Source organism: Stomoxys calcitrans, chromosome 3 (genome assembly GCF_963082655.1).
Source record: "Stomoxys calcitrans chromosome 3, idStoCalc2.1, whole genome shotgun sequence".
Taxonomy (NCBI): domain Eukaryota; kingdom Metazoa; phylum Arthropoda; class Insecta; order Diptera; family Muscidae; genus Stomoxys; species Stomoxys calcitrans.
The window spans coordinates 179250539-179277617 of NC_081554.1; the positions used below are offsets into that span (position 1 = coordinate 179250539).

General features: G+C 36.3%; 2 protein-coding genes across 3 annotated transcripts in view; one reads left to right on the forward strand and one right to left on the reverse strand.

Annotated features, from left to right (window-relative positions):
• LOC106089128 (endothelin-converting enzyme homolog) lies at positions 1–26851 on the forward strand. 2 transcript variants are annotated; one of them, XM_059364761.1, is made up of 2 exons: positions 1–96; positions 24790–26851. In XM_059364761.1, the coding sequence occupies exon 2, from the start codon at positions 24857–24859 to the stop codon at positions 26810–26812; it is 1956 nt and encodes a 651-aa protein (XP_059220744.1). In that variant the 5' UTR covers positions 1–96; positions 24790–24856; the 3' UTR covers positions 26813–26851. The 2 variants fall into 2 exon arrangements, with proteins under 2 accessions (XP_059220744.1, XP_059220745.1); XM_059364762.1 differs by having other exon boundaries at positions 19–96; positions 24794–26851.
• The window catches only part of LOC106085066 (lachesin), a 515032-nt gene that overhangs the window by 78935 nt on the left and 409018 nt on the right, over positions 1–27079 (reverse strand). Inside the window, exons 5-7 of the mRNA XM_059364763.1 lie at positions 4577–4735; positions 2207–2335; positions 1663–1813 (exon numbers count right to left, since the gene is read on the reverse strand). Coding sequence (XP_059220746.1) covers positions 1663–1813; positions 2207–2335; positions 4577–4735 — 439 coding nt within the window. The remainder of the gene's footprint in view (positions 1–1662; positions 1814–2206; positions 2336–4576; positions 4736–27079) is intronic.

Consider the following 27079-nt stretch of genomic DNA (forward strand, 5'->3'; position numbering starts at 1 on the left):
GGTTTGCAGAAAATACGGAGAAAATAGTGATAGACGCAAAAAAAAACAAAGAAGTCAACGGGTGTTCATATTGGCATTAAGATTCAAATTAAACAGGTAATGAAAGTATATGTAGACCTTAAACCTTTAGGGCACCAAGTTTTAATTTTTATACCCACCACCGTAGGATAGGGGGTATATTCATTTAGTCGTTCCGTTTGCAACACATCGAAATATCCATTTCCGGCTCTATAAAGTATGTATATTCTTGATCAGCGCAAAAATCTATGACGATTTAGACTGTCAGTCTGTCCGTTTGTCTGTTGAAATCATTAAAAATAGAGATATTGAGCTGAAACTTTGCACAGACTCTTTTTTTGTCCTTAAGAAGGTTAAGTTCGAAGATGGGCTATATCAACTATATCTTGATATAGCCCACATATAGACCGATCCGCCTTTTTTGGGGTCTTAGGCCTATAAAAGCCACATTTATTATCCGATTTTGCTCAAAATATTGGACAGTGAGTTGGTTAGGCTCCTCGACATCCTACTTCAATTTGGCCCAGAACGGTTCAGATTTGGATATAGCCCCCCTATAGACCGATCGGCCGATTATGGGTCTTAGGCCCATAAAAGCCACATTTATTATCCGATTTTGCTGAAATTTGGGACAGTGAGTTGTGTTAGGCTTTTCGATAGCCTACTTCAATTTGGCCCAGATAGGTTCAGATTTGGATTTAGCTGCCATATGGACCGATCCTCCGATTTAGAGTCTTAGGCCCATAAAAGCCACATTTATTATCCGATTTTGCTGAAATTTGGGACATGGAATTGTGTTTGACCCTTCGACATTATTTGTCAAATTGGCTCAGATCGGTCCAGATTTGGATATAGCAGCCATAAGGAACCGATCTCTCGATTTAAGGTTTTGGGCCCATAAAATGCGCATTTATTGTCCCATGCCGAAATTTGGGACAGTAAGTTGTGTTAAGCCCTTGGACATCCTTCTTCAATTTGGCCAAGATCGGTCCAGATTTGGATATAGCTGCCATATAGACCGATCTCTCAATTTAAGGTTTTGGGACCATAAAAGGCGCATTTATTGTCCGATGTCGCCGAAATTCGGGACAGTGAGTTTTGTTGGGCCCTTCGATATTCTTCTTCATTTTGGCTCAGATCGGTGCAGATTTGGTTATAACTGCCATATAGACCGGTATCTCGATTTAAGGTTTTGGGCCCATAAAAGGGGCATTTATTGTCCTATGTCGCCGAAATTTGGGACAGTGAGTTGTGTTAGGCCCTTCGATATCCTTCTTCAATTTGGCCTAGATCGGTCCAGATTTGGATATAGCTGTCATACAGACCGATCTCTTGATCGGAAAAAGAACTCTAGCAAACACATTTAGGCGTTTGTATTTAATCAAACATTAAGGATGGTATAAAATTTGAGATCATATATGTCTGGAATGTATAGTTTCTTTAAAAAAAAAAAAAAATAAAATCAAAAAGGTTCATATATGATATAATAATCGAATAAGAAACCTAAAACAATCATCAGTTACTATTACTTATAAAAAAAATTTTAATTATATAATAAATAATTTTCTCAAAAAATTCCCCAAAGGCTATAAACCAATGCATACCCCTAATACAATTTAATTCTAAACAATTCTTCGTACTTACTTATACTTTAGTGAATCCGTGATCATTTGATCATTTTCTCTTGTCCAGTAATTTAGTGACGTCGGGTTGGCTTCAATGAAACACTCCAGCGTTATATTGAAGTACATTGGAATGCCAACTAATTGATGGGGAATCCACACCATGGGTGAGACTGTAGTAAATGAAATGAGACAGAGGGCACGTGCATAGCGCAATAAGTTCACAAAAGCAAAAACAACAAAACACAAATATGTACATATTCTCAGTGAACGTAATTAGCATCAACTGGCTTGTTGCATCATTAAGTGTTAGTAGGGATGTCATACAGAGAATAGGTTTAAGAAGGGGATAAGAAATAAGGAAAAAAAAATTATAAAAAAAAAAATAAAAACAATGAAAGAAAACAATTTCTAGTACAGTGGCCCACCAAAACACTTTTAAAAATTCTGAAATATGAAATCTCAGTTCCCCTATATGACATCCCTATATTGAGTTACTACTTGCATAAATTGTAGGTGGAACAGTTGGTAAAGTTAATCGAAAGACGTAAATTTTTTATACTTACAATCAACACTGACTTTTATTCGCTTCGATACACTAGGAGGCACACCATTTGTTGCTATACACAAGTAAGCGCCCATATGAAGACGTGAGATACGTTCCAATTCCAGTGATTCACCATCAACTTCCGTAACTACATCATTCAGGTTTGCATTGGGGCAAAATGGTAAGAAAGAAAAAGTAGAAACATAAAACAGTTCACAATATTTATTAATGAATCAATCTTGGAATATCCCGAAACTAAAAACAAGTAAGAGCGTACTAAGTTCGGCCGGGCCGAATCTTATATACCCTCCACCATGGATCGCTTTTGTCGGGATCTATGCGCGGTATTTCTTTTTAGGCAAAGAAAGAATATTGAATAAGAACTGTTATGCTATTGGAGCTTTATCAAGTTATAGTCCGATTCGGACCATAAATGAATGCTGAACATTGTTGAAGTTATTGTGTAATATTTCAGTACATTCGTGTAAGATCTGCGCCTTGTAGAGGCTCAAGTAGAAAAATCGGGAGATAGGTTTATATGGGAGCTGTATTAAGCTGTTGATCGATTCAGACCATATTGGACGCGTACGTTGAAGATCATGAGAGAAGCCGTTGTACAAAATTTCTGCAAAATCGGATGAGAATTGCGCCCTCTAGAGGCTCAAGAAATCAAGACCCAAGATCGGTTTATATGACAGCTATATCAAAACATAGACCGATTTAAACCATGATTAACACAGTTGTTGGAAGTGGTACCAAAACACTATGTGCAAAATTTCAGTCAAATCGGATGTGAATTGCGCCCTCTAGGGGCTAAGGAGTCAAGATCCCAGATCGGTTTATATGACAGCTATATCAAAACATTGACCGATTTTAACCATACTTAGCGGAGTTGTTGGAAGTGATACCAAAACACTACGTGCCAAATGTCAGTCAAATCGGACGAGAATTGCGCCCTCTAGAGGCTCAAGAAGTCAAGACCCATGATCGGTTTATATGGCAGCTATATCAAAACGTAGACCGATTTTAACCTTACTTAGCACAGTAGTTGGACGTGATATCAAAACACTACGTGAAAATTTTCATTCAAATCGGATGAGAATTGCGCCCTCTAGAGGCCAAAGAAATCAAGATCCCAGATCAGATTATGAACCGATTAGAACCATACTTCCAAAAACTTCGTACTACACTTTCCTTGACGACTACCACAATATCTAAGAAGTGTGGTCGAAATCGGGTTAGATATAGATACAGCTCCCATATATGTGTATCGTCCGATTTTCACCTCTAGAGACACTGCAAACGCATTTATTGACCAATCTTGCCAAAATTTTGCTCATCTCTTTCCCTCTCAGCCCTAGTCGGCTATATAGAGGGTCCTCCCGCTGTCAGGGAATATACAATGGTAGCATTTCTTGGCATTGAAGGTGCTTTCAATAATGTAAAACCAACGTCAATCTTGAAGGAGTTGGAGTTTCTAGGCATCATTTCTACCATAAGAAAGTTTATAAATAACTTACTTACTGAAAGATGCATTACGGCTGGCTTGGGATCTGTGGATCTAAAAAGATGGGTCTGCAGAGGAACTCCTCAAGGAGGTGTACTGTCTCCTCTATTTTGGAATGTAGCCATTGACAATATTTTATTGTCGCTGGAAGACAAAGGCGTAAAAGTAGTGGCGAATGCTGATGACATGGCAATTGGGGTTAGAGGAAAGTTTCCCAGCACTCTAAGAGATATACTTTAGGAAGTTCTACGTGCCACAGCAAAGTGGGCTACCGAAAGTGGTCTGGGTATAAATCCATGCAAGACAGAAGTAGTTCTTTTCAGCAGGAGATACAAGTTGCCTACAGAGGAACCTGTAGGCATTTACAGAAGGCGCAAAGTGCCTGGGTGCTTTGCTGGACAGGAAATTGAACTTCGAATCCAACATTTTAGAAAGGGCAAGAAAGACCACCCTATACACCTGCAAGAGAGCCATTAACAAAAGTTGGGGATTTAGACCGCTTGCCATGCATTTGGTTAAATACTGCAGTTGTCAGACCTATAAGGCTATATGGTGTTGTGGTCTGGTGGACGGCGCTTCAAAAATCCAACTACTGCTCAATACTTAACCGGATCCAAAGGATGGCTTGTTTGTGCATCACAGCCGCACTGAGGACAACACCATCTGATGCACTGAATTTAATGCTACATCTTAGGCCTCTGGGCATTGTGGCTACCCAAATTTCCAACCACTGCCGTGAGATAAAGGGAGCTTTCTCATTGGTTATGTGGCGGCTACGGACACTGTGTTATATTTTTAGCAGAATCCATGATGGTGGTTCCCAAGATGCGGCCCGGCCGAACTTAGCACGCTTTTACATGTTTTACTTTTCATATTCCTTACCTTCCATTGATTTGTTCAGTACAATTTTCAAGCCATCATCCCTTTTCCATCGTATCGACGGCTCTGGACTACCTTTCGCTTTACACCGTAATGTCACATTATCACCTTCTCTCACTATGACATCACTTGAGGTTAATGCATCATCGATATTGGGAGGAACTGAAAGTAAAATCAGAAAAGAAAAAACAGGGTTAGAACCATAAATAAAATAAATGACTTTAAAACGACTTAAATTTTGGTAACCCACAAATTTGCATTAATTAGGTCAAGAACCAAGTGTTAAATCAAAGATTTTTATGACTTGTCATATTCGTAAAGTGATTGACAGGTGTTTTCACTGTAGAGTAGAGTAGAGTAGAGTAGAGTAGAGTAGAGTAGAGTAGAGTAGAGTAGAGTAGAGTAGAGTAGAGTAGAGTAGAGTAGAGTAGAGTAGAGTAGAGTAGAGTAGAGTAGAGTAGAGTAGAGTAGAGTAGAGTAGAGTAGAGTAGAGTAGAGTAGAGTAGAGTAGAGTAGAGTAGAGTAGAGTAGAGTAGAGTAGAGTAGAGTAGAGTAGAGTAGAGTAGAGTAGAGTAGAGTAGAGTAGAGTAGAGTAGAGTAGAGTAGAGTAGAGTAGAGTAGAGTAGAGTAGAGTAGAGTAGAGTAGGAGTAGAGTAGAGTAGAGTAGAGTAGAGCAACAAATACAACAGCCAAATTGAATAAGAATTGCGCCTGCATGAAGCTCAAGAGGTCTATTGAGGATATCTTTATATGGCAGTTATATCGGGTTATGAATCGATTCATTATGGAATTCAAAACAAAACACCTCATTCGACTTTTCCGCAGAAGCGGATAAGAAATGCGCCCTCTAGAGGCTCCAAAAGTCAAGATGAGAGAGCGGTTCATATGAGACCTATTTTATTTTTGGTTAATGAAATAGTTTTGACTATTCTTGGATCGGTTGTTGAAAGTGGAACCTAATCGAATAAGAAGTGTGCCATTTAGAGGTTCACGAATTCAAGATCCGAGATTTAAAAACATGGACCGACATGGCCCATTTAGAATTCCAACCGACATTCAGTAATGGAAAATATTGGTGCAAAATTTCAAGCGCTTAGCCTTTTTCCATTGAAAGTTAGCGTGCTTTCGACAGACAGGCAGACGGACGAACGTGACTAAATCGACTTGGAATGTCAATACCATAAATATTTCTGATCAATATTTCGATGTGTTAGAAACGGAATGAGAAAATTAGTAAACCTCCATCCTACGATGGAGGTGGTAAATAATATCTTTGTCTACTGAGGCCACCAGCTATTAAAATTTATTTTATTCCAAATGAAGGCCAATCTTAATTCTTATTTATTTTAAGTGTTCATATGTTCACATGAGCTATTTTGTGTAATTCGAAAAATTTTAAAAATTTAACAACGCATATGCTGCGTTAAACTTTTCTAAAACTCAAATGTAATTTGTCTACACAAAATGCAAACTTACACCCACTTAGACATACGCCATGGCATTATGGCAGGACGTGTAGATGTGTTAGAGCATATCTATAACATAAAGGCACGTTTTACGAGGGATTTTTTCACAATACGTACACGTATATAAAGTGCAAAGTACATTGAAAGAGAGTATGTGTGGGAGAAGACATGAAACCCAATATGGGGTATTGCCGAAAAATATGATTTTTTTCTTAAACCATTAAATATTCAAAGAAGAGTTAATACCGAATTAAAAAAAAAAATGTGAAACAAACTCACTGTTCTGAATTTCAGCGAAATCCGGTAATAAATGCGCCTTTTATAGACTAAAGATCCGCTAGATGGCGCTATTCTCATCCAATTTGGCTGAAATTTTGCATGAAGTGTTTTGGGTTGACCATAAATAAGTGTGCCAAGTATGGTTTGAATTAATTCATAACCTTAAATAGCTTCTACCTCGGATCTTGGCTTCTTGAGCCGCTAGAGGGCGCTATTCTCATCCAATTTGGCTGAAATTTTGCATGAAGTGTTTTGGGTTGACCATAAATAAGTGTGCCAAGCATGACTCAAATGGGTTAATAGCCTGATATAGCTCCCATATAAACCGATCTCGGATCTTGATCTCTTGAACCGCTAGAGGGCGCAATAATTAACCGATTTGGCTGAAATCTTGCAAAAAGTGCTTCAGTTCGACCATTAATAACTGTGCTAAGTATGGGTCAAATTGGTTCATAACCTGATATAGCTCCCCTATAAACCGATCTCGGATCTTGATCTCTTGAACCGCTAGAGGGCGCAATAATTAACCGATTTGGCTGAAATCTTGCACGAAGTGTTTCGGTTCGACTATCAACAACTGTGCTAAGTGTGGCTCAAATTGGTTCATAACCTGATATAGCTCCTATATAAACCGATATCGGATTTTGAGTTCTAGAGCCGCTAGAGGGCGCAATAATGAACCGATTTGGCTGATATTTTGCGCGAAGTGTTTTGGTTCGATCATCAAGAACTGTGCTAAGTATGGCTCAAATGGGTTAATAGCCTGATATAGCTCCCATATAAACCGATCTCGGATCTTGATCTCTTGAACCGCTAGAGGGCGCAATAATTAACCGATTTGGCTGAAATCTTACAAAAAGTGCTTCGGTTCGACCATTAATAACTGTGCCAAGTATAGTTTAAATCGGCTCATAGCCCGATATAGCTGCCATATAAAGCGATCTCGGATCTTGATTTATTGAGCCGCAAGAGGGCGCAGTGATTATCCGATTTGGCTGAAATGTTTCATGAAGTGTTTTGGTTTGACCTTTAACAACAGTACCAAGTATGGCTCAAATTGGTTCACATCCTGATATATCTTTCTCCCATATAAAGCGATCTCGGATCTTGATTTATTAAGCCGCTAGAAGGCGCAGTTATTATCCGATTTGGCTGAAATTTTTCATTAAGTGTTTTGATTTGACCTTTAACAACTATGCCAAATATGGCTCACGTTGTATCATAACCTTATATATCTCCTATATAATCATATATCATATCTTGACCTCTTGAGCCGCTAGAGGGCGTAATTACTAATGGATTTGTCTGAAATTTTCCACCAAGTCTTTTGATTTGACTTCCAACAAACTGTGCTAAGTATAGTTCAAATCGGCTCATATCCTGATATAGCTCCCATATAAACTGATCTAGGATCTTGACTTCTTCAGCCGCTAGAGGGCGCAGTTATTATCCGATTTGGCTGAAATATTTCATGAAGTGTTTTGGTTTGACTTTCAACAACTATGCCAAGTATGGCTCAAGTTGTATCATAACCTTATAAACCTTAAAAACCTTAAACCATAACCTTATATTTATATCTCCTATATAATCAGATCTCAGATCTTGACTTCTTGAGCCGCTACAGGGCGCAATTCTTATCCAATTTGGTTGAAATTTTGCACAAAGTGTTTTGGTTTTACCATGCAGCATGGTTTTACCAAGCATGTCTCAAATGGGTTCATAACCTTGATCTTGACTTCTTGAGCCGATAGAGGGCGCAGTAATTTACCGATTTGGCTGAAATTTTGCCTGATGTGTGCCAGAGGGCGCAATTCGTATCCAACTTGGCTGAAATTTTCCAACAAATGTTTTGTTTTGACTTAAAACAACAGTGCTAAGAATGGTTCAAATCGGTTCATAACCTGATATAGCTCCCATATAAACCGATCTAGAATCTTGATTTCTTGAGCCGCTAGAGGGCGCAATTATTACCTGATTTGACTGAAATTAAGCACGAAGAGGTTTGATTTTACCATCAACCAAGCATGGTCCAAATCGTTTTATGACCAAATGTAGCTCCCAAAAAATCCGATGTATACCCCTACACGATCTCCAAGAAAATCTGGCTCGTTTTCAACAGAGGTGGCCCCAACACCAATGCTGGTGACATTTGTGAGTATTGCAGCTCAATTCAAAGGAAGTCACTATGCTTCATAAAAGTTCGTCTATTAAACATAGTTGCCTTACCATTATGAAGCTTTAACCCAACAGCAATGAGAGTTGTTTCCCCCCCTAGAAAGCTTGAGTTAAGAAACGACACAAAAACTCGGAAGACCCCATATGTTTTCAACTATTATATAATTTTATTTCTATATGCACGCATTTATATCTTAGAAATATATTCCAATATATTCCTGCTGTGTGTGTGTGTGTTCTTGTGTGCCTGAAAGCGAGCTTGTGTGTGCATCCTGAGGAGATCAATAACATATGGCACCCAAAATACTAAAAACTTGTGATGCATTTATGCGAACACTCCCAGGACTACCATCGTAGCAGGATAACGTGAGAACAAACAACAGTTTGGTTGTGTTCGGCAACATAAATGGCGTCATTGGGAGTAGTAATACCAAGAAAAACAACAAGAAAATATTGTCGCCATATTTAGATAAAGTTTATGTTTCAAAAAAAAAAAAAAAAAAAAATGTTTATCATGATAGATTTATGGCTCCTTAAGGAAAATAATTTGAGTTGATGATCTGTGTGTTTTATCCCCAAAACATATTTAAAATTATAGAAAATTTTTTTGTTGGCATTATAATTTTGGTGAGTTAGAGGGTAAGGACTTGTGAAGGAAAACGAGAAATTTTCTCATAAAAAAAAATTTAAAAAATTTATTTAATATTTTTTTCTCCTTAAATCATATGTCAATTCATATTTCATCTAATGTACATTCTATCTAATTCGATTTGTCATATGGAATCCATGAAATTCATACCAAATCAAAATATCTCACACTAATTAGCTCATAAAAGATTTCCCTAATGTTCAAACTTATGGCATTTGCCCCATTCAAGATTCTATTCACAAATCCAAGGTCTCATCACATAGCCAATCCAACTACCAATCAAGTCTTTTAGGCAAATTAAATTAACAAATCTTCTCAAACAACCAAGACAAAGGCAAACATAGTGAAACTTGTTCCATTTTCCCAAAACTATTCAAATAGATTCCCATGACTTCAATAGTAAACGAATCTTTGACATCACTTAATCTCAGCCTTCAAGACAGTTGTAGGAGGACAAGAACCAGAACCGCATGCTTCCCTTTGTCATTGACACACAAGCATCTTGAAATCCACACACACAGGCACACCCAAAAAACAATCAACCAATTTGAGTTTTTTTTCCTAGTAGCTTCTGACATTTTCGCTTAAGAAAAAGTGATTTTCTTAATTAAATTGTATGTCAAAACTTTACCAAAGTTTTGCCACAAAAAAAAGAGGATAAAAGCATCGAAAAGACAAAAAAAGGATAATATCGAAACTTTGAACATCACGGCTGGTGGTGGTGAACCAACGCCATCATTATCATCATCATTGTTACCATCATTATCGTTGCCAACCACATGCTTGGCTGACACACAGCTAGGATGAGCTGTTAGACCCCACTCACCCCCATTGTGGGTCTAGCACCGCAGAGAAATCTCAATTTCTAAGCCTAAAGCTTAGGACAGCTTAAATCATTTGTCGACATCTGTGGAATATCAATGAAATGTTGTCGCGCGACAGGGATGGAAAAACAAAATGCAAAAAATAGGTACGATTATTGATTATTTCTCCGAAAATTATAAAATTTTTGTTTACAATTGAAAAAAAAAAAAATAAAATTTTTATAAAAATCTCCATAAAAATCGATTTTCGATAAATTTTTAACAAATTTTTTTGAGATTTTTAGCTTAAATGCAAATGTTTACAAAATTTCTGTTGCAATTCAATTTTGCAGAAATTCGATTTTTCTTGAAAAATTTATCGAAAATGGAAGTGCAACAACAAATTTTATAAAAATCGATTATCGATAAATCTTGGTAAACAAGCGAACGACGATAATTATTTCTTCAAAAATCGAATTTCCTCAAATTTTAAGTAAAAATTCAACACTTCTATACCCACCACCGAAGGATGGGGGTATGTTAATTTTGTCAATCCGTTTCTACCAGCCCGAAATATGTGTCTTAAACCCCAAAGTCCATAACCTGATATAGCAGTGATATAAACCGATTTCCCAATTAGACTTCTTGAGCTTCTAGAGGGCCCAATTTCTAACCGATTTGGCTGAAGTAATGCGAGAGGTGTTTTGTTTTGACTTCCCACAACTGTGATAAGTATAATCTCCGAAAAATCGATTTTCGATAAAATTTTAAGAATTTTTTTTTTTGAGATTTTAAACTAAAATGCAAAAGTTTACAAAATTTCTGTTGCATTTCAAACATTGCAGAAAATCGGGTTTTCTTGAATAATTTACCGAAAAATGGAAGTTCAACAATAATTTTCAAAAAATCGATTTGCGATAAATTTTGGAAAGTAGTCGAGTCCTCAAAAATCGAATTTCCAAAAAAATTTTTTTTTTTTTAATTTTTTGTACCCTTCACATAGGATGGGAGTATACCAATTTCGTCATTCCGTTTGTAACACTTCGAAATATGCGTCTAAGACCCCAGAGTCCACAACCTGATGTATGTCATATAAACCGATCTCCCGATTAGACTTCTTGGGCTTCTAGAGGGCGCAATTCTTTTCCGATTTGGCCTAAATTTTACATGAAGTGTTTTGTTTGAACTGTCTCAGTCTCAATCGGTTCATAACTTGATGTATCTGCCATGTAAACCAATCTCCCGATTAGACTTCTTGAGCTTCTAGAGGGCGCAATTGTTGTCCAATGTGGTTGAAATTCTGCACATGACGTTTTGGTATGACTTTCAACAACTGTGCTAAGTATGGTCTCAATCGGTTCATAACCTGATATAGCTGCCATATAAACCGATCTCCCGATTAGACTGCTTGAGCTTCTAGAGAGCGCACTTCTTATCCGCTTTGCCTGAGGTGTTTTGTTTTGACTTTCAACAACTGTGCTAAGTATGGTCTTAACCTGATATAGTTGTCATATAAAGCGATCTCCCAATTAGACTTCTTGAGCATTTAGAGGGCGCACTTCTTATCCGATTTGGCTGAAATTTTGCGAGAGGTATTTTGTTCCGACTTCCAACAACTGTGCTAGGTATGGTCTCAATCGGTTCATAACCTGATATAGCTGCCATATAAACCGATCTCCCGATTAGACATCTTAGGCTTCTAGAGGGCGCAATTGTTATCGAATGTGGTTGAAATTTTGCACATGGCGTTTTGGTATGACTTCCAACAACTGTGCCAAGTATGATCCTAATCTGTCTATATCCTGATATAACCGCCATACCGATCTCCGGATTAGACATCTTTAGCTTATAGAGGGCGCAATTCTTATCAAATTTGGCTGAAATTTTGCGTGTGCCTGCAGAGACAAAGAAGGAAATCTGGTGACTGAAACAGATAACATGCTGAGGATATGGAAAGAACGTTTTACCCAACTTCTAGTGTCCGACGTTGGTGGCGAAGAGGATACCGCAGAACCAATCCCTGATGATGGTATAGAATGTTATGGCCTAAATTTTACATGAAGTGTTTTGTTTGAACTGTCTCAGTCTCAATCGGATCATAACTTGATGTATCTGCCATGTAAACCAATCTCCCGATTAGACTTCTTGAGCTTCTAGAGGGCGCAATTGTTGTCCAATGTGGTTGAAATTCTGCACATGACGTTTTGGTATGACTTTCAACAACTGTGCTAAGTATGGTCTCAATCGGTTCATAACCTGATATAGCTGCCATATAAACCGATCTCCCGATTAGACTGCTTGAGCTTCTAGAGAGCGCACTTCTTATCCGCTTTGCCTGAGGTGTTTTGTTTTGACTTTCAACAACTGTGCTAAGTATGGTCTTAACCTGATATAGTTGTCATATAAAGCGATCTCCCAATTAGACTTCTTGAGTATTTAGAGGGCGCACTTCTTATCCGATTTGGCTGAAATTTTGCGAGAGGTATTTTGTTCCGACTTCCAACAACTGTGCTAGGTATGGTCTCAATCGGTTCATAACCTGATATAGCTGCCATATAAACCGATCTCCCGATTAGACATCTTAGGCTTCTAGAGGGCGCAATTGTTATCGAATGTGGTTGAAATTTTGCACATGGCGTTTTGGTATGACTTCCAACAACTGTGCCAAGTATGATCCTAATCTGTCTATATCCTGATATAACCGCCATACCGATCTCCGGATTAGACATCTTTAGCTTATAGAGGGCGCAATTCTTATCAAATTTGGCTGAAATTTTGCGTGTGCCTGCAGAGACAAAGAAGGAAATCTGGTGACTGAAACAGATAACATGCTGAGGATATGGAAAGAACATTTTACCCAACTTCTAGTGTCCGACGTTGGTGGCGAAGAGGATACCGCAGAACCAATCCCTGATGATGGTATAGAATGTTAACCTCCTAGTCAGAATGAGGTCCAAGTAGCAGTGACCGGACTAAAGATCAACAAGGCAGCAGGAGCTGATGGGTTAACCGCTGAACTATTTAAGACCGGAGGTGACACGCTGATAAGGCGTATGCATCAGCTTATCTGGCTTGAAGAACGGATACCGATGATTGGAACCTCAGCATACTATGTCCCATACACAAAAAAGGAGACAAGACGGAATGTGCCAACAAACAGAGGAATAAGACTCCTCCCCATCGCATACAAGATACTCTTGAGCTTAGCTTGACTTTGTGAGCCTTTTGAGGGCCCAATTATTATTAAATTTGCCTGAATTTTTTGATGTGGTATTTTTCTATGACTTGCACGGCATGACAAGTACTGTCCGTATCGGTCAATACCTTCATATAGCTATATATATATATTTGAAAAACTAATTCAAAGAACGTGACAATGCGATCCGTGGTGGAGGGCATATTAGATTCGGCCAGGTCGAACCAAGCCCGCTTTTACTTGTTTTCTTTTAAAAATTTTATTTTATTTATTATTTATTTTTTATTTTATTTTTTCTATAAACTCTCCGCCTTTCTTGTCCTAGAAAAAGTGTCAATAAAAGCACCAAACTTCAATTTTTACCATCTCTATAACAATGTCTCTGACAATACCAAGGCAACGAGAAAAACTTTCTTGTTATAAGTCAAACTAACACCAAACAATGCACACTTTTCGCCGAAAGAAAAGAGAAATATACCCCACCCATATAATGACATATGACAATATCTCAAGGATGTCAAACATAAACACTCACACGCACGCAACAAAGAAGAAGAACTGTAGACCATATCCTATATGGGCCCACATGGCAAAATAATCTATGAAACATGATACAAAACTAAGCAAAAGACACTTGACCATTGGCAAATAAAGCATAAGCCACGTTTATAGGATTTCCTTGACTTTGTCCAGACATTAGAGGTGGAGAATTTCAATGGTCTATCGCCTGTAAGATGAATGAACAGATGGGGGAAAACTAAATGCCTAAAATCTTAAATAGCATGTATGAGAGTGGTATATTAATTGTGCCTTAAGGATTGGGGGCCAATATCAAAATTGAAGTGGAATGACAATGAAATAATGTCCTGTGGGTTATTAGCATGGCCACTCAATGTCAATAGGAGATGTTTAATAGATGTTTAGGAAAAAGTAATTAAAGAAGAAATAAAAAAAAATTTAATACATTAATTTAATTAAATTAAATTAAATTAAAATATATAAAATGAAATGAAATTAAATTAAATTAAATTAAATTAAATTAAATTAAATTAAATTAAATTAAATTAAATTAAATTAAATTAAATTAAATTAAATTAAATTAAATTAAATTAAATTAAATTAAATTAAATTAAATTAAATTAAATTAAATTAAACTAAATTAAATTAAATTAAATTAAATTAAATTAAATTAAATTAAATTAAATTAAATTAAACTAAACTAAATTAAATTAAATTAAATTAAATTAAATTAAATTAAATTAAATTAAATTAAATTAAATTAAATTAAATTAAATTAAATTAAATTAAATTAAATTAAATTAAATTAAATTAAATTAAATTAAATTAAATTAAATTAAATTAAATTAAATTAAATTAAATTAAATTAAATTAAATTAAATTAAATTAAATTAAATTAAATTAAATTAAATTAAATTAAATTAAATTAAATTAAATTAAATTAAATTAAATTAAATTAAATTAAATTAAATTAAATTAAATTAAATTAAATTAAATTAAATTAAATTAAATTAAATTAAATTAAATTAAATTAAATTAAATTAAATTAAATTAAATTAAATTAAATTAAATTAAATTAAATTAAATTAAATTAAATTAAATTAAATTAAATTAAATTAAATTAAATTAAATTAAATTAAATTAAATTAAATTAAATTAAATTAAATTAAATTAAATTAAATTAAATTAAATTAAATTAAATTAAATTAAATTAAATTAAATTAAATTAAATTAAATTAAATTAAATTAAATTAAATTAAATTAAATTAAATTAAATTAAATTAAATTAAATTAAATTAAATTAAATTAAATTAAATTAAATTAAATTAAATTAAATTAAATTAAATTAAATTAAATTAAATTAAATTAAATTAAATTAAATTAAATTAAATTAAATTAAATTAAATTAAATTAAATTAAATTAAATTAAATTAAATTAAATTAAATTAAATTAAATTAAATTAAATTAAATTAAATTAAATTAAATTAAATTAAATTAAATTAAATTAAATTAAATTAAATTAAATTAAATTAAATTAAATTAAATTAAATTAAATTAAATTAAATTAAATTAAATTAAATTAAATTAAATTAAATTAAATTAAATTAAATTAAATTAAATTAAATTAAATTAAATTAAATTAAATTAAATTAAATTAAATTAAATTAAATTAAATTAAATTAAATTAAATTAAATTAAATTAAATTAAATTAAATTAAATTAAATTAAATTAAATTAAATTAAATTAAATTAAATTAAATTAAATTAAATTAAATTAAATTAAATTAAATTAAATTAAATTAAATTAAATTAAATTAAATTAAATTAAATTAAATTAAATTAAATTAAATTAAATTAAATTAAATTAAATTAAATTAAATTAAATTAAATTAAATTAAATTAAATTAAATTAAATTAAATTAAATAAAATTAAATTAAATTAAATTAAATTAAATTAAATTAAATTAAATTAAATTAAATTAAATTAAATTAAATTAAATTAAATTAAATTAAATTAAATTAAATTAAATTAAATTAAATTAAATTAAATTAAATTAAATTAAATTAAATTACATTACATTACATTACATTTTTTTTTACTTTTCTTTTAATTTGTTTTTATTTTTGTGTTCATTAATTTATTTTTATTTCTTCAAACAAATTTCAATTCTTCTCTAGGCCTTTGCCTTAAATTTAGCGAATTATTTTATTTCTAATCTGACTTTTGACTCTTGCAATGCCAATGAGATAACAGAGAATTAATTTCGAATGATTTTTATAGCAAACAGTTTAGCGGAGGACAGTTGCAATCGCATTTTGTTGGAGTAAATAGTGTTTTTCAAGCTCTCAAATATAAAAATTTTCGCAATAACATAAACAAAAGATGTTTGACCCACATAAATTTTGTGAAGATTTTAAGATTTTATTGCTGTGGCCCATAGTGGTTTGTTTATCCATTACCCTGGTGCAGGCCAACAACGCAAACCTTGAACAACTGCAGCTAATTGAGGCCTCCATGAATCCCGCGATTCATGCTTGTGAGAATTTCTATGCTCATGCTTGTGGCAAATGGACCCGCAATCATGCCCAGGATTTCTCTGCAAATTTGGGAGAATTTCTGCAATTTAATCATACCTCCAAAATGATGGATCTGGTAGTAAGGAAATATCCCGAGGAGCGATTGAAAAATAAACAAACACAAAAAGCATTGGATAAGGCGGCAATTTATTTGCATTCCTGCCTTAAGGAGAGATCTTTTGATGTTTGGAAATATCTGGATGAGGTGAAACCAGGGCCTGGTCTCGAGTGGCCTCTGCTGGCAAAGGACAATCAAACTGGCGATTGGTCACAATTTGATCCCTTTGCGCTAATGGGTCGTCTACACAGTTATGGTCTCAATACAGCCATAATGGAGCAGCTAACGGTGCGAGATAATGGCAGTGTTTTGACAGTTCTTACCATACCAGATGCTAGAGATTTTGAAAGGGAAACCATAGACAATCTTTTGCTTGATCTAAAGCTACCTCAGGATGTACGGCTAAGACAGTTGGATGAACTGCACCAGACCCATGACTATTGGGAGGCTGCCTTTAAGGATTATGCGGATTATGGAGAAAGTGAAAATTTCTTCTCCTATGATGACATGAAACAGGACAATCCCCAGATGAACAGATTTTTGGATTATGTCATACCACCAGAACGCAGAGAAGGCAATGCCTTGGTGGCCATTCCCTTTTGGGATTATATATCATTTTTACTCGCACGTCATTGGCAGCCTTATGAGAATCAAAAGTTTTGCAATTATTTGATGGTCAAGTTTCTCTTACATCTCAAGGAGGCCACTGCCTCAGGATGTCTAACCACTACGCAGCAGCGCATGCATTTGGCCATTGACTATCTCTATTATCGTCATTATTATGGACCACAAGCCAGGCAAGTGAATCAGCATTTGAGTGGCCTAACCAGGATCATACACAAACAGCTGCTGGTCAATGTAAGAGAGAATCATTTGAATTTTAGCAGCGAGCAGGTCAGAGCCATACGCAGTATATTGGGGAATATTGCCATAAATATAGGCAATTTACCCGAAAGGGTTAACCTTAGCGCCATTGAAGATTTCTATCGTTTTCTGCCCGTTTTCAATTTGAGCAACTTTTATGCCAATGATTTGGCAATGATGAAACATCGTATGTTGGAATCCTGGAACTGCCCCTCCTCCATGAGTTGTGAAGAAGACATCAAAAGTGTGCCTCATAATTATTTTGAAAATGATTTGTTGATCATACCCTTTGCTGCCCTTCAACTACCGCTATATGATAGGCAGTTGGATCCCTTGTTGTTGCTATCCTCCCTGGGCACTCTGATGACCCATGAATTCACCCACAGTATAGATGTTGAGACTCTACCCAGAAATGTCGACTACAGCACTCTCTTTGCAAGTGTCTTGCAACAGGCAGATGTCAAGGAGTCTCTATCGTGTATGCAACTTCAGCATGCCACGGATTCAATAAATGAACGCATAGCCGATTTGATAGGAGCCCGTGTGGCATACGGGGCCTATGCGTCAGAACATCAACAAAGTCAACAACCAAGTTTTACCTCAATTCCTGGGAAGAAATTATTTTTCTTAAACATGGCTCAAATCTTTTGTGCCAATTCGGCTGATGTTGAAATAGCTCAGGCCCAAGCAATGCGTTTAAATCAAATTGCCAAGAATTTGGAGGTGTTTGCGGAAGCCTTCGATTGTCCGGTGGGCAGTAAAATGAATCCTTTAAGGAAGTGTCGTTTCTATTAAGTTGTTATTTGGTATTTATTTTTAAGTTATAGCTAAAAAGAAATTTTGAAAAATAAAAATGAGGAAAAAATGTCCTGGTTGACTTTAAGCAAACTTCACTATGGCCGACATGCAACAGAGTCCTCTTACAATGAAAATCCAAAGGAAAAGTATAGTGAGAAGTAAGGTCATGGCTGACATATACCCGCATTACTGCAAAAAAGGTGGGAAAATGAAATTTGTAACTATTTTTCTAAACTGATATTTGATTGATACAAGAAAAAAAAATTTAACATAGAAGTAAAGGGTGATTTTTTAACTATTATCTTTTTTGGCAACACTGTTTTGAACAGCTCACTCACTTTTCGTTTTTTTGTTTCACTGTCAAACATCTTCAGTTTTCTCTATAATTTAACCATGAATCGTCTTACAAACGAACAACGTATGCAAATTATTGAATTTTATTATCGAAATGTGTGCTCTGTTAAGAAAATTCATCGCGTGCTTCTTCCATTTTACAATGAAGCTCATTTTTGGATCCATGGGTACGTAAATAAGCAGAATTGTCGATTTTGGAGTGAAGATTAGCCAGTAGCAATGCAAGAGCTACCTATGCATTCAGAAAAAGTCACAGTTGTTGCGGTTTATGGGCTGGTGGCATCATTGGAGCGTACTTCTTCAAAGATGATGCGATGATCGTAAGGTAACTGTGAATGGTGAGCGCTATCGTGAGATGATATCCAACTTCTTTTTGCCCAAAATGCAAGAGCTTGACTTGCATGACATGTGGTTTCAACAAGACGGTGGCACATGCCACACAGCGCGCGGAAAAATGGACTTAATGAGTGGCGAGTTCGGTGAACATTTTATTTCACGCTGGGGACCGGTCAATTGGCCGCCTATATCGTGCGATTTAACGCCTTTAGACTATTTTTTGTGGAAGACAACATTGAAGCATTTATTCGTGAGATACCGCCCGAAATGAAATGAGTATGTCAAAATTGGACTGAGCGGATGCACCATTTGAGGCGCAGTCACGGTCAATATTTGCATGAAATAATCTGCAAACATTAAATTATATGGAGATCGGTTTATATGCGAGATATATCCAAATCTGAACCGATATGGCCCATTTGCAATCCCCAACGACCTACATCAATACTGAGTATCAGTGCAAAATTTCAAGCGGCTAGCTTTATGCGTTTGACCGTTATCGTGATTTCGACAGAGGGACGAACGGACATGGCTAGTTCGACTCAGAGCTTCGAGACAATCAGGAATATATATATACTTTATAGGGCCCTAGATTAATATTTCGAGGTGTTGCAAACGGAATGAATAGATTAGTATACCCCCATCCAATGGTGGTGGTTATAAAAAAGTATGTATGTGTGCAATATTTCAACCTGCTTACTTTATGCGTTTGGCCTCTATCGTGATTTAAATTTTCTGAAGGGAAGGGTAATAAAACTAAATTTTCCTCAGTGAAAGGGTAATAAAACTGCCTTTTTCACAGGGAAAAGGTAGACAAGCTACACCTTCGTGAGAAACAGGGTAACAATACCACCCATTTATAAGGGAAACGGAAACAAAACAACCCTTTCCTAAGGGAAACGGAAATAGAACTACCCTTTCTTAAGGGACACGGAAACAGAACTACCCTGTCCTGAGAGATGGGGTAATAAAGTGTAGTAAAACTACCCTTTCTTGAGAAAAAGGGTAACAAAAGGTTTGGGAAAGGGTAATAAAACTACCCTCTCCTTAGGGCAAGGTCAACAAATCTAACCTTTTCTGAGGTAACGGGAATAAAACTACACTTTCCTAAGACTAAGGGTAATAAAACTAAGCTTTCCTGAGGGAAGAGGTATAAAATTACGCTTTCCTGGGGGAAAGGGTAATAAAACTACCCTCTCGTGGGGGAAAGGGTAATTAAAAACACCCTTTCCTGAGGGAAAGAGTAATAAAACTAACCTTACCTAAAGGAATGGGTAATAAAATTTATCTTTCCTGGGGGAAAGTGTAACAAAACTACCCTTTCCAGTGGAAAGGGTAATAAAACTACCCTTACCTGCAGAAAAGGGTAATAAAACTACACTTTCCTGAGGGATAGGGTAATAAAAACACCCTTTCCTGAGGGAAAGGGTAACAAAACTACCCTCTCGTGAGGGAAGGGGTAATTAAAAACACCTTTTCCTGAGGGAAAGAGTAATAAAACTAACCTTACCTAAAGAAATGGGTAATAAAACTTATCTTTCCTGAGGGAAAGTGTAACAAAACTACCCTTTCCAGTGGAAAGGGTAATAAAACTACCCTTATCTGCAGAAAAGGGTAATAAAACTACCCTTTCCTGAGGGATTGGGTAATAAAAACACCCTTTCCTGAGGGAAAGAGTAATAAAATTTCTCTTTCCTGGGGGAAAGGGTAACAAAACTACCCATTCCTGGGGAATGGGTATTAAAACTATCATTTCCTCAAGGAAAGGGTAATAAAACTACCATTTCATCAGGGAATTGGTAATAAAAAATTTCCTTTCCTGGCGGAAAGGGTATTAAATCTACCCTTTCCTGGGGGAAAGGGTAACAAAACTACCATTTAATGAGAAAAAGGGTAATAAAACTACCCTTTCATAAGGGATAGAGTAATAAAACTATTCTTTGCTTCGGAAAAGTGCAACAAAACTTCAATTTCCTGACTAAAAGGATAATAAAACTACCCTGTCCTGAGTAAGAAAGTATAGAAACTATAATTTTCTGATTACTGCTATAACTTTCCTAAGGAAAACTTAACATCTCCTGAGGAAAAGCGTAATAAAAATACCATTTTCTTAGGAAAAGGGTAACAAAACTACCCTTTCCTAAGAGAAAGGGTAATGAAACTACTTATTTCGTGAGGAATGGTAAAAAAATAACCTTTTCGTAGGGAAAGGGTAATTAAACTATCCTTTCCTAAGAGAAAGGATATTAAAATTCTTATTTCCGGAGAAAAAGGTTTATAAAACTCACCTTTGCTAAGGCAAAGTGTAATAAATCTACCATTTCCTGAGAGAAAGGGTAACAAAACTTCCATTTTCTTAGGGAAAGGGTAACAAAACTACCCTTTTCTTGTGAAAAGGGTAATAAAACTACCCTTTCCTGAGGAAAAGAGCAATAAAACTACCCTTTGCTTGCGGAAAGGGTAATAAAATTACCTTTTTCTGAAGGAAAGGGTAATAAAACAACCCTTCCCTGAGGGAAAGGGTAATAAAACTAGTCTCTCCTAAGGGAAACGTGGGTAATAAAACACTTTCCTGTAGCCCCTTAAACTAATAATCGAATTTCATTGTCAATTTATTCAGTAAACTTAACATTTTATCATAGGAAAGCACATCGAACAAAGCTTGCAAATCATAAAAATTTACTTCCGAAATTCGGAGTCGGTGACCGCTACTTCATCTTCAGAAACAAAGCTAATTTTTGGTTTAATGGGTTTGCCAATAGGCAAAATATGCGTAATTGGTCAGATATAAATCCATCAAGAATATTTCAAGGTGTTACAAACGGAATGGCCAGAGTGCAGAGGTAAGCATGTCCGCCTAAGACGATGAACGCCTGGGTTCAAATCTTGGGGAGACCATCAAAAAAAATATTTAGCAGTGGTTTTCCCTTCCTAATGCTGGCAACATTTGTGAGGTACAATGCCATGTAAAACTTCTCTTCAAGGAGGTGTCGCGGTACGCCATTCGGACTCGGCTATAAAAAGGAGGCCCCCTTATTATTGAGGTTAAACTTGAATCGGACTGCACTCATGGATATGTGAGAATTTTGCCCCTGTTCCTTAGTGGAATGTTCATGGGCAAAATTTGCATTTTTATACCCACCACCGAAGGATGGGGATATATTCAGTTTGTCATTCCGTTTGCAACACATCGAAATATCAATTTCCGACCCTATAAATTATATATATTCATGATCAGCGTAAAAAATCTTAGACGATCTAGCCATGTCCGTCCGTCTGTCATTCTCTCTGCTAAAATTACGCTACAGTCTTTAAAAATAGAGATATTGAGCTGAAACTTTGCAAAGATTCTTTTCTTGTCCATAAGCAGATAAAATTCGAAGATAGGCTATATCGGACTATATCTTAAAAAAGTAAGATATTAAGATGAAACTTTGCACCGTTTCTTTTTTTTTGTCTATAAGCAGGTCAAGTTCGAAGATGGGCCAAATCGAACTATATCTTGATATAGCCCCCATATAGGCTGACCCGACGATTTGAGGTCTTAGGCCCATAAAAGCCACATTTATTATCCGATTTAGCTGAAATTCGGATAGTGAATAAAAGCCACATTTATTCTCCGATTTTGCTGAAATTTGGTGCAGTGAGTTGTGTTAGGCCCTTCGACAGCCTTCTGTAATTTGGCTCAGATCGGTCCAGATTTGGATATAGCTACCATATAGACCGATCGGCCGATGTAGGGTCTTGGGTCCATAAAAGGCGTATTAATTGTCCGATGTCGCCGAAATTTGGTACAGTGAGTTGTGTTTGTCCCTTTCACATTTTTCTTCAATTTGGCTCAAATCGGTCCAGATTTGGATATAGCTGCCATATAGACCGATCCACCGATTTAGGTGTGGCCCATAAAAGCCACATTTAATATCCGATTTTGCTGAAATTCGGAACAGTGAGTTGTGTTGGGCCCTTCGACATCTTCCTGCAATTTGGCCAAGATCGGTCCAGATTTTGATATAGCCCCATGTAGACCGATCCTCTGATTTAGGGTCTTAGGCTCTTATTTATTATCCCATTTTGCTGAAATTTGGGAAAGTGAGTTAAGTTAAGCTTTTTGACATACTTCTGCACTATCGCCCAGATCGGTCCAAATTTGCATATAGCTGCCATATAGACCGATCCTTCAATTTAGGGTCTTAGACCCATAAAAGCCACATTTATTATCCGATTTCGCTGAAATTTGGAAAAGTGAGTTGTGTTGGGCCCTTCGACATCTTCCTGCAATATGGCCAAGATCGGTCCAGATTTTGATATAGCCCCCATATAGACCGATCCTCTGATTTAGGGTTTTAGGCCCATAAAAGCCACATTTAATATCCGATTTTGATGAAATTGGGGACAGTTAGTTGTGTAAGGCCAGTCTATATCCCACTTCAATTTGGCTCAGATCGTTCGAGTTTTGGATATATATGCCATATAGAATGATCCTCCGATTTAGGGTCTTGGACCCATAAAAGCCATATTTATTATCCCATTTTGCTGAAATTTGGGAAAGTGAGTTAAGTTAAGCTTTTTGACATACTTCTGCATTATGGCCCAGATCGGTTCAGATTTGGATATAGCTGCCATATAGACCGATCCTCCAATTTAGGGTCTTAGGTCCATAAAAGCCACATTTAAATTTGGGACAGGGAGTTGTGTTAGGCCCTTCGATGTCCTTCTTCAATTTGGCCTAGATCGGTTCAGATTTGGATATAGCTGCCATAAAGAACGATCCTCCGATTTAGGGTTTTTGGTCCATAAAAGCCACATTTATTATCCGATTTTGCTGAAATTTGGGACAGTGAGTTGTGTTAGGCCCTTCGACATCCTTCATCAATTTGGTCCAGATCGGTCCAGATTTTGATATAGCCCCCATATAGACCGATCCTCCGATTGAGGGTCTTAGGTCCATAAAAGCCACATTTATTATGCGATTTTGCTGAAATTTGGGACAGTGAGTTGTGTTAGGCCCTTCGACATCCTTCATTAATTTGGTCCAGATCGGTCCAGATTTTGATATAGCCCCCATATAGACCGATCCTCCGATTGAGGGTCTTAGGTCCATAAAAGCCACATTTATTATGCGATTTTGCTGAAATTTGGGACAGTGAGTTAAGTTAAGCTTTTTGACATACTTCTGCATTATGGCCCAGATCGGTCCAAATTTGCATATAGCTGCCATATAGACCGATCCTCCGATTTAAGGTCTTGGGCCCATAAAAGGCGCATTTACCATCCGATTTTTCTGAAATTTGGGGCAGTGAGTTGTGTTAGGCCTTTCGACATCCTTGTTCAATTTTGCTTAGATCGATCCTGATTTGGATATAGCTGCCATATAGACCTATCTCGAGATTTAAGGTCTTGGGCTCATAAAAGGCGCATTTATTGCCCAATGTCGCCGAAATCTGGGACAGTGAATTTCGTTAGTTTCTTCAACAACGTGCTGCATTGACTCAGATCGGTTCCGATTGTTAATAGTTGTCATATAAACCGATCTCTCGATTTAAAGTCTGGGTCCCATGGAAGGCACATTTATAATCTGATTTCGCTGAAATTTGACACAGTGACTTATGTTAAACATTTTTCACCCGAGGTGGTGGGTATCCAACATGGCAATAATGTTGTCATTTGCCAACCATAGTTAGTACAGTTTGAGCATATCTGCTCGAAATTTGATACGGATTGTTTAATAATCCATCTGAAAACATCCGCCGAGGTCTATTTTGATCGACCTCGGTTCAGAGTTAGATATAGCTACCACTTTGTACCTTTGGAGTAGGTGGAGGGCATAATAAAGTCGGCGCCGCCTGACTTTTGCCCTTCCTTACGATTTTTATTTGTTTTTTTTGAGCCACTGTTTGTGGAGCGAAATTTCTTATCATTCTTATCAGCTTTGAATTACTACGGCCTATATTTTTTTTGTTAAACTGAAACACAATTATGACAGAAATTCCAAAATCTTATCATGATTTGGAAGGCAAGAGCCTCTCTTTCAATACTCAAAAATAGAGGCTTATCAAAATCAGGGCATAAAAAAAATCAGCAAAATATTTGAACAAAACTTAAAACCGCTCATATATTATTTTAAAATTTTTTTTACTTAAGCAAGACGTGGTGAACGGAAAAAGACAGAAATATTGCAAAAACAAAGAAACCAAGAAGTCTTGAAAAGATGACTTCAATGCGGTTGCAGCTTAACTTTATTATCCTCACGTTATGCTGCATGCAAAGCTCAGGTGATAGAATCTCCTTGCCCACACAAAAACAATTGGCCACCATTTTGGCTTCGATGGATAACTCCACGGATGCTTGTGAGGATTTCTATACGCATGCCTGTGGCAATTGGGCCGAACAACATGCTAATGAGGATTATGGCATATCGAATATGATGCAGACCATATATGTGAATGAAATCGATGATGTGATGCTTAAGGAATATCCCATGGATCAACAACAATTCTGGAGGGCACAACAAAATGTCACCGAGAAAGCTTTGGCCTATTACTACTCGTGTTTCAGAATAAAAGATTCCCTGAATGAGTTCAAATTTCTGGATTTGGTTAAGCCAGGTCCCCGAGATGAATGGCCCTTGCTGGAGGAGGCGAAATTGAGAAGGAAAGCGGCAAACAGATTTACTTGGACTCCGACGGAAAATTTCAATCTCTTTGCCTTGGTGGGTGAGCTTAATGGCTATGGGATTAACAACGAGTTAATTAAGACAATTTCATTGTATTTGGAAAATGGCACCTTGGTGACGATATTGGCCAAACCCGATTTGGCCGGAATTGATGTGGACGAAATTAAAGTTGTTGTAGAGGAGAGTGGAGTGCGCAAAATTGCCGTTAATCGTTTGGTTAGGGAGATTCAGCAGACCCATGATTATTGGCAGGCGGTTTATAAAAATTTCACCAAAACCGAGAAACAAGAGACTGAAGATGGGGAGGATGATGATGATGATGATTTGACCTTCAGCTATGAGGAGCTGCAAAAAGATTCTCCCAGACTTTATGCCTTCATTAGCAAAGCCATACCCTTGCAACTGAGAGACGAAGCCTCAGTGGTGGGCCTTACTGATGTCAAGTATTTCAAGTCTCTACTCGCCAAACAATGGCAGCAGGAGGAAGTGCGCAAGCTCTGCAATTATCTTATGGTCAAATTCGTATTAAGCCTAAAGCGAGCCCATGGCTATGGCTGCAATATCAGTGTGGTCAATCACATGCCCTTTGCCTTTCATGCCCTCTACTACCAGCATCGTTTTCTGCCCTATGCCAGTGACTTTAATCGCGACATTAATGCCATGACCCGCAAGATTTTCAAATATATTATGGAAATCATAAATGAGAATCATTTGAAAATGACTGCCAAGCAATTGAGAACCATGCGCAAGAGATTCCAACAAATGTCCATAAATTTGGGTAATCTACCCACAGACATGAACTATGAGATTTTGGAAAAATTATATAGCGATATACCCGATTTGGATGTCAACAATTACTATGAAAATCATTTGAAAGTTAAACGTCACAATGTATTGGAACAATTGGCCTGTCCTTCGAATCTTAGCTGCCGCGATGATCCCGACCACATACCCTACTATGAGCGCTTGAGCAATATGATGACCATACCTTTTGGCACCCTTAAGCCTCCCATGTATGACATCTCCTTTGATCCTTTGCTCTCACTTTCCACACTGGGCACCATATTGGGCCATGAATTGGCCCATGTGGTGGACACCACCACTTTGAGCATGAGTTATCCCATATTCGAGCAGGTTCTGCAGCAACCAGAAGTTGGACAGGCCATGGCCTGTATGCAGGGTCAACATCCCACCTCGACCATAGATGAACGCATAGCGGATTTATTGGGCGCTCGAGTGGCTTTTCAAACCTACAAACGGGAGTATTCGTTGCGATTACAACCTCAGTTTACCTCGATTCCTTGGAATCGCTTGTTCTTCCTAAATTTGGCTCAATTTTTCTGCACCAAAAATCAAGATTTTGATAATGAGCATGATTCGTCGCTGATACGTTTAAACCAAATTGCCATGAATTTGAAAGAGTTTTCCGAGGCGTTCCAATGTCCACTGGGCAGTAAACTAAATCCCGAGAGAAGATGTCGATTTTATTAGACTTTTGAGTCATTAGGATAAGTTTTAAAATTTTTAATAAAAAAAGAAAAATATTTTACAAAAAGTCTTTTTTTTTTCAGATGCCTTAAGGCTGGAGGAGTTCAGCAGTTTGGATTTATTTTCATATAAAATCGTAATCATGTTAGTATTCACCAAATCTGGACATATATTGCAAAATTTTGCCCATGAACATTCCACTAAGGAACAGGGGCAAACTTCTCACATATCAATGACTGCAGTCCGATTCAAGTGTAAGCTCAATGACAA

Coding starts and splice junctions, on each gene's coding strand:
- LOC106089128 (XM_059364761.1), top strand. CDS start 24,857: ATGACTTCAATGCGGTTGCAGCTTAACTTTATTATCCTCACGTTATGC.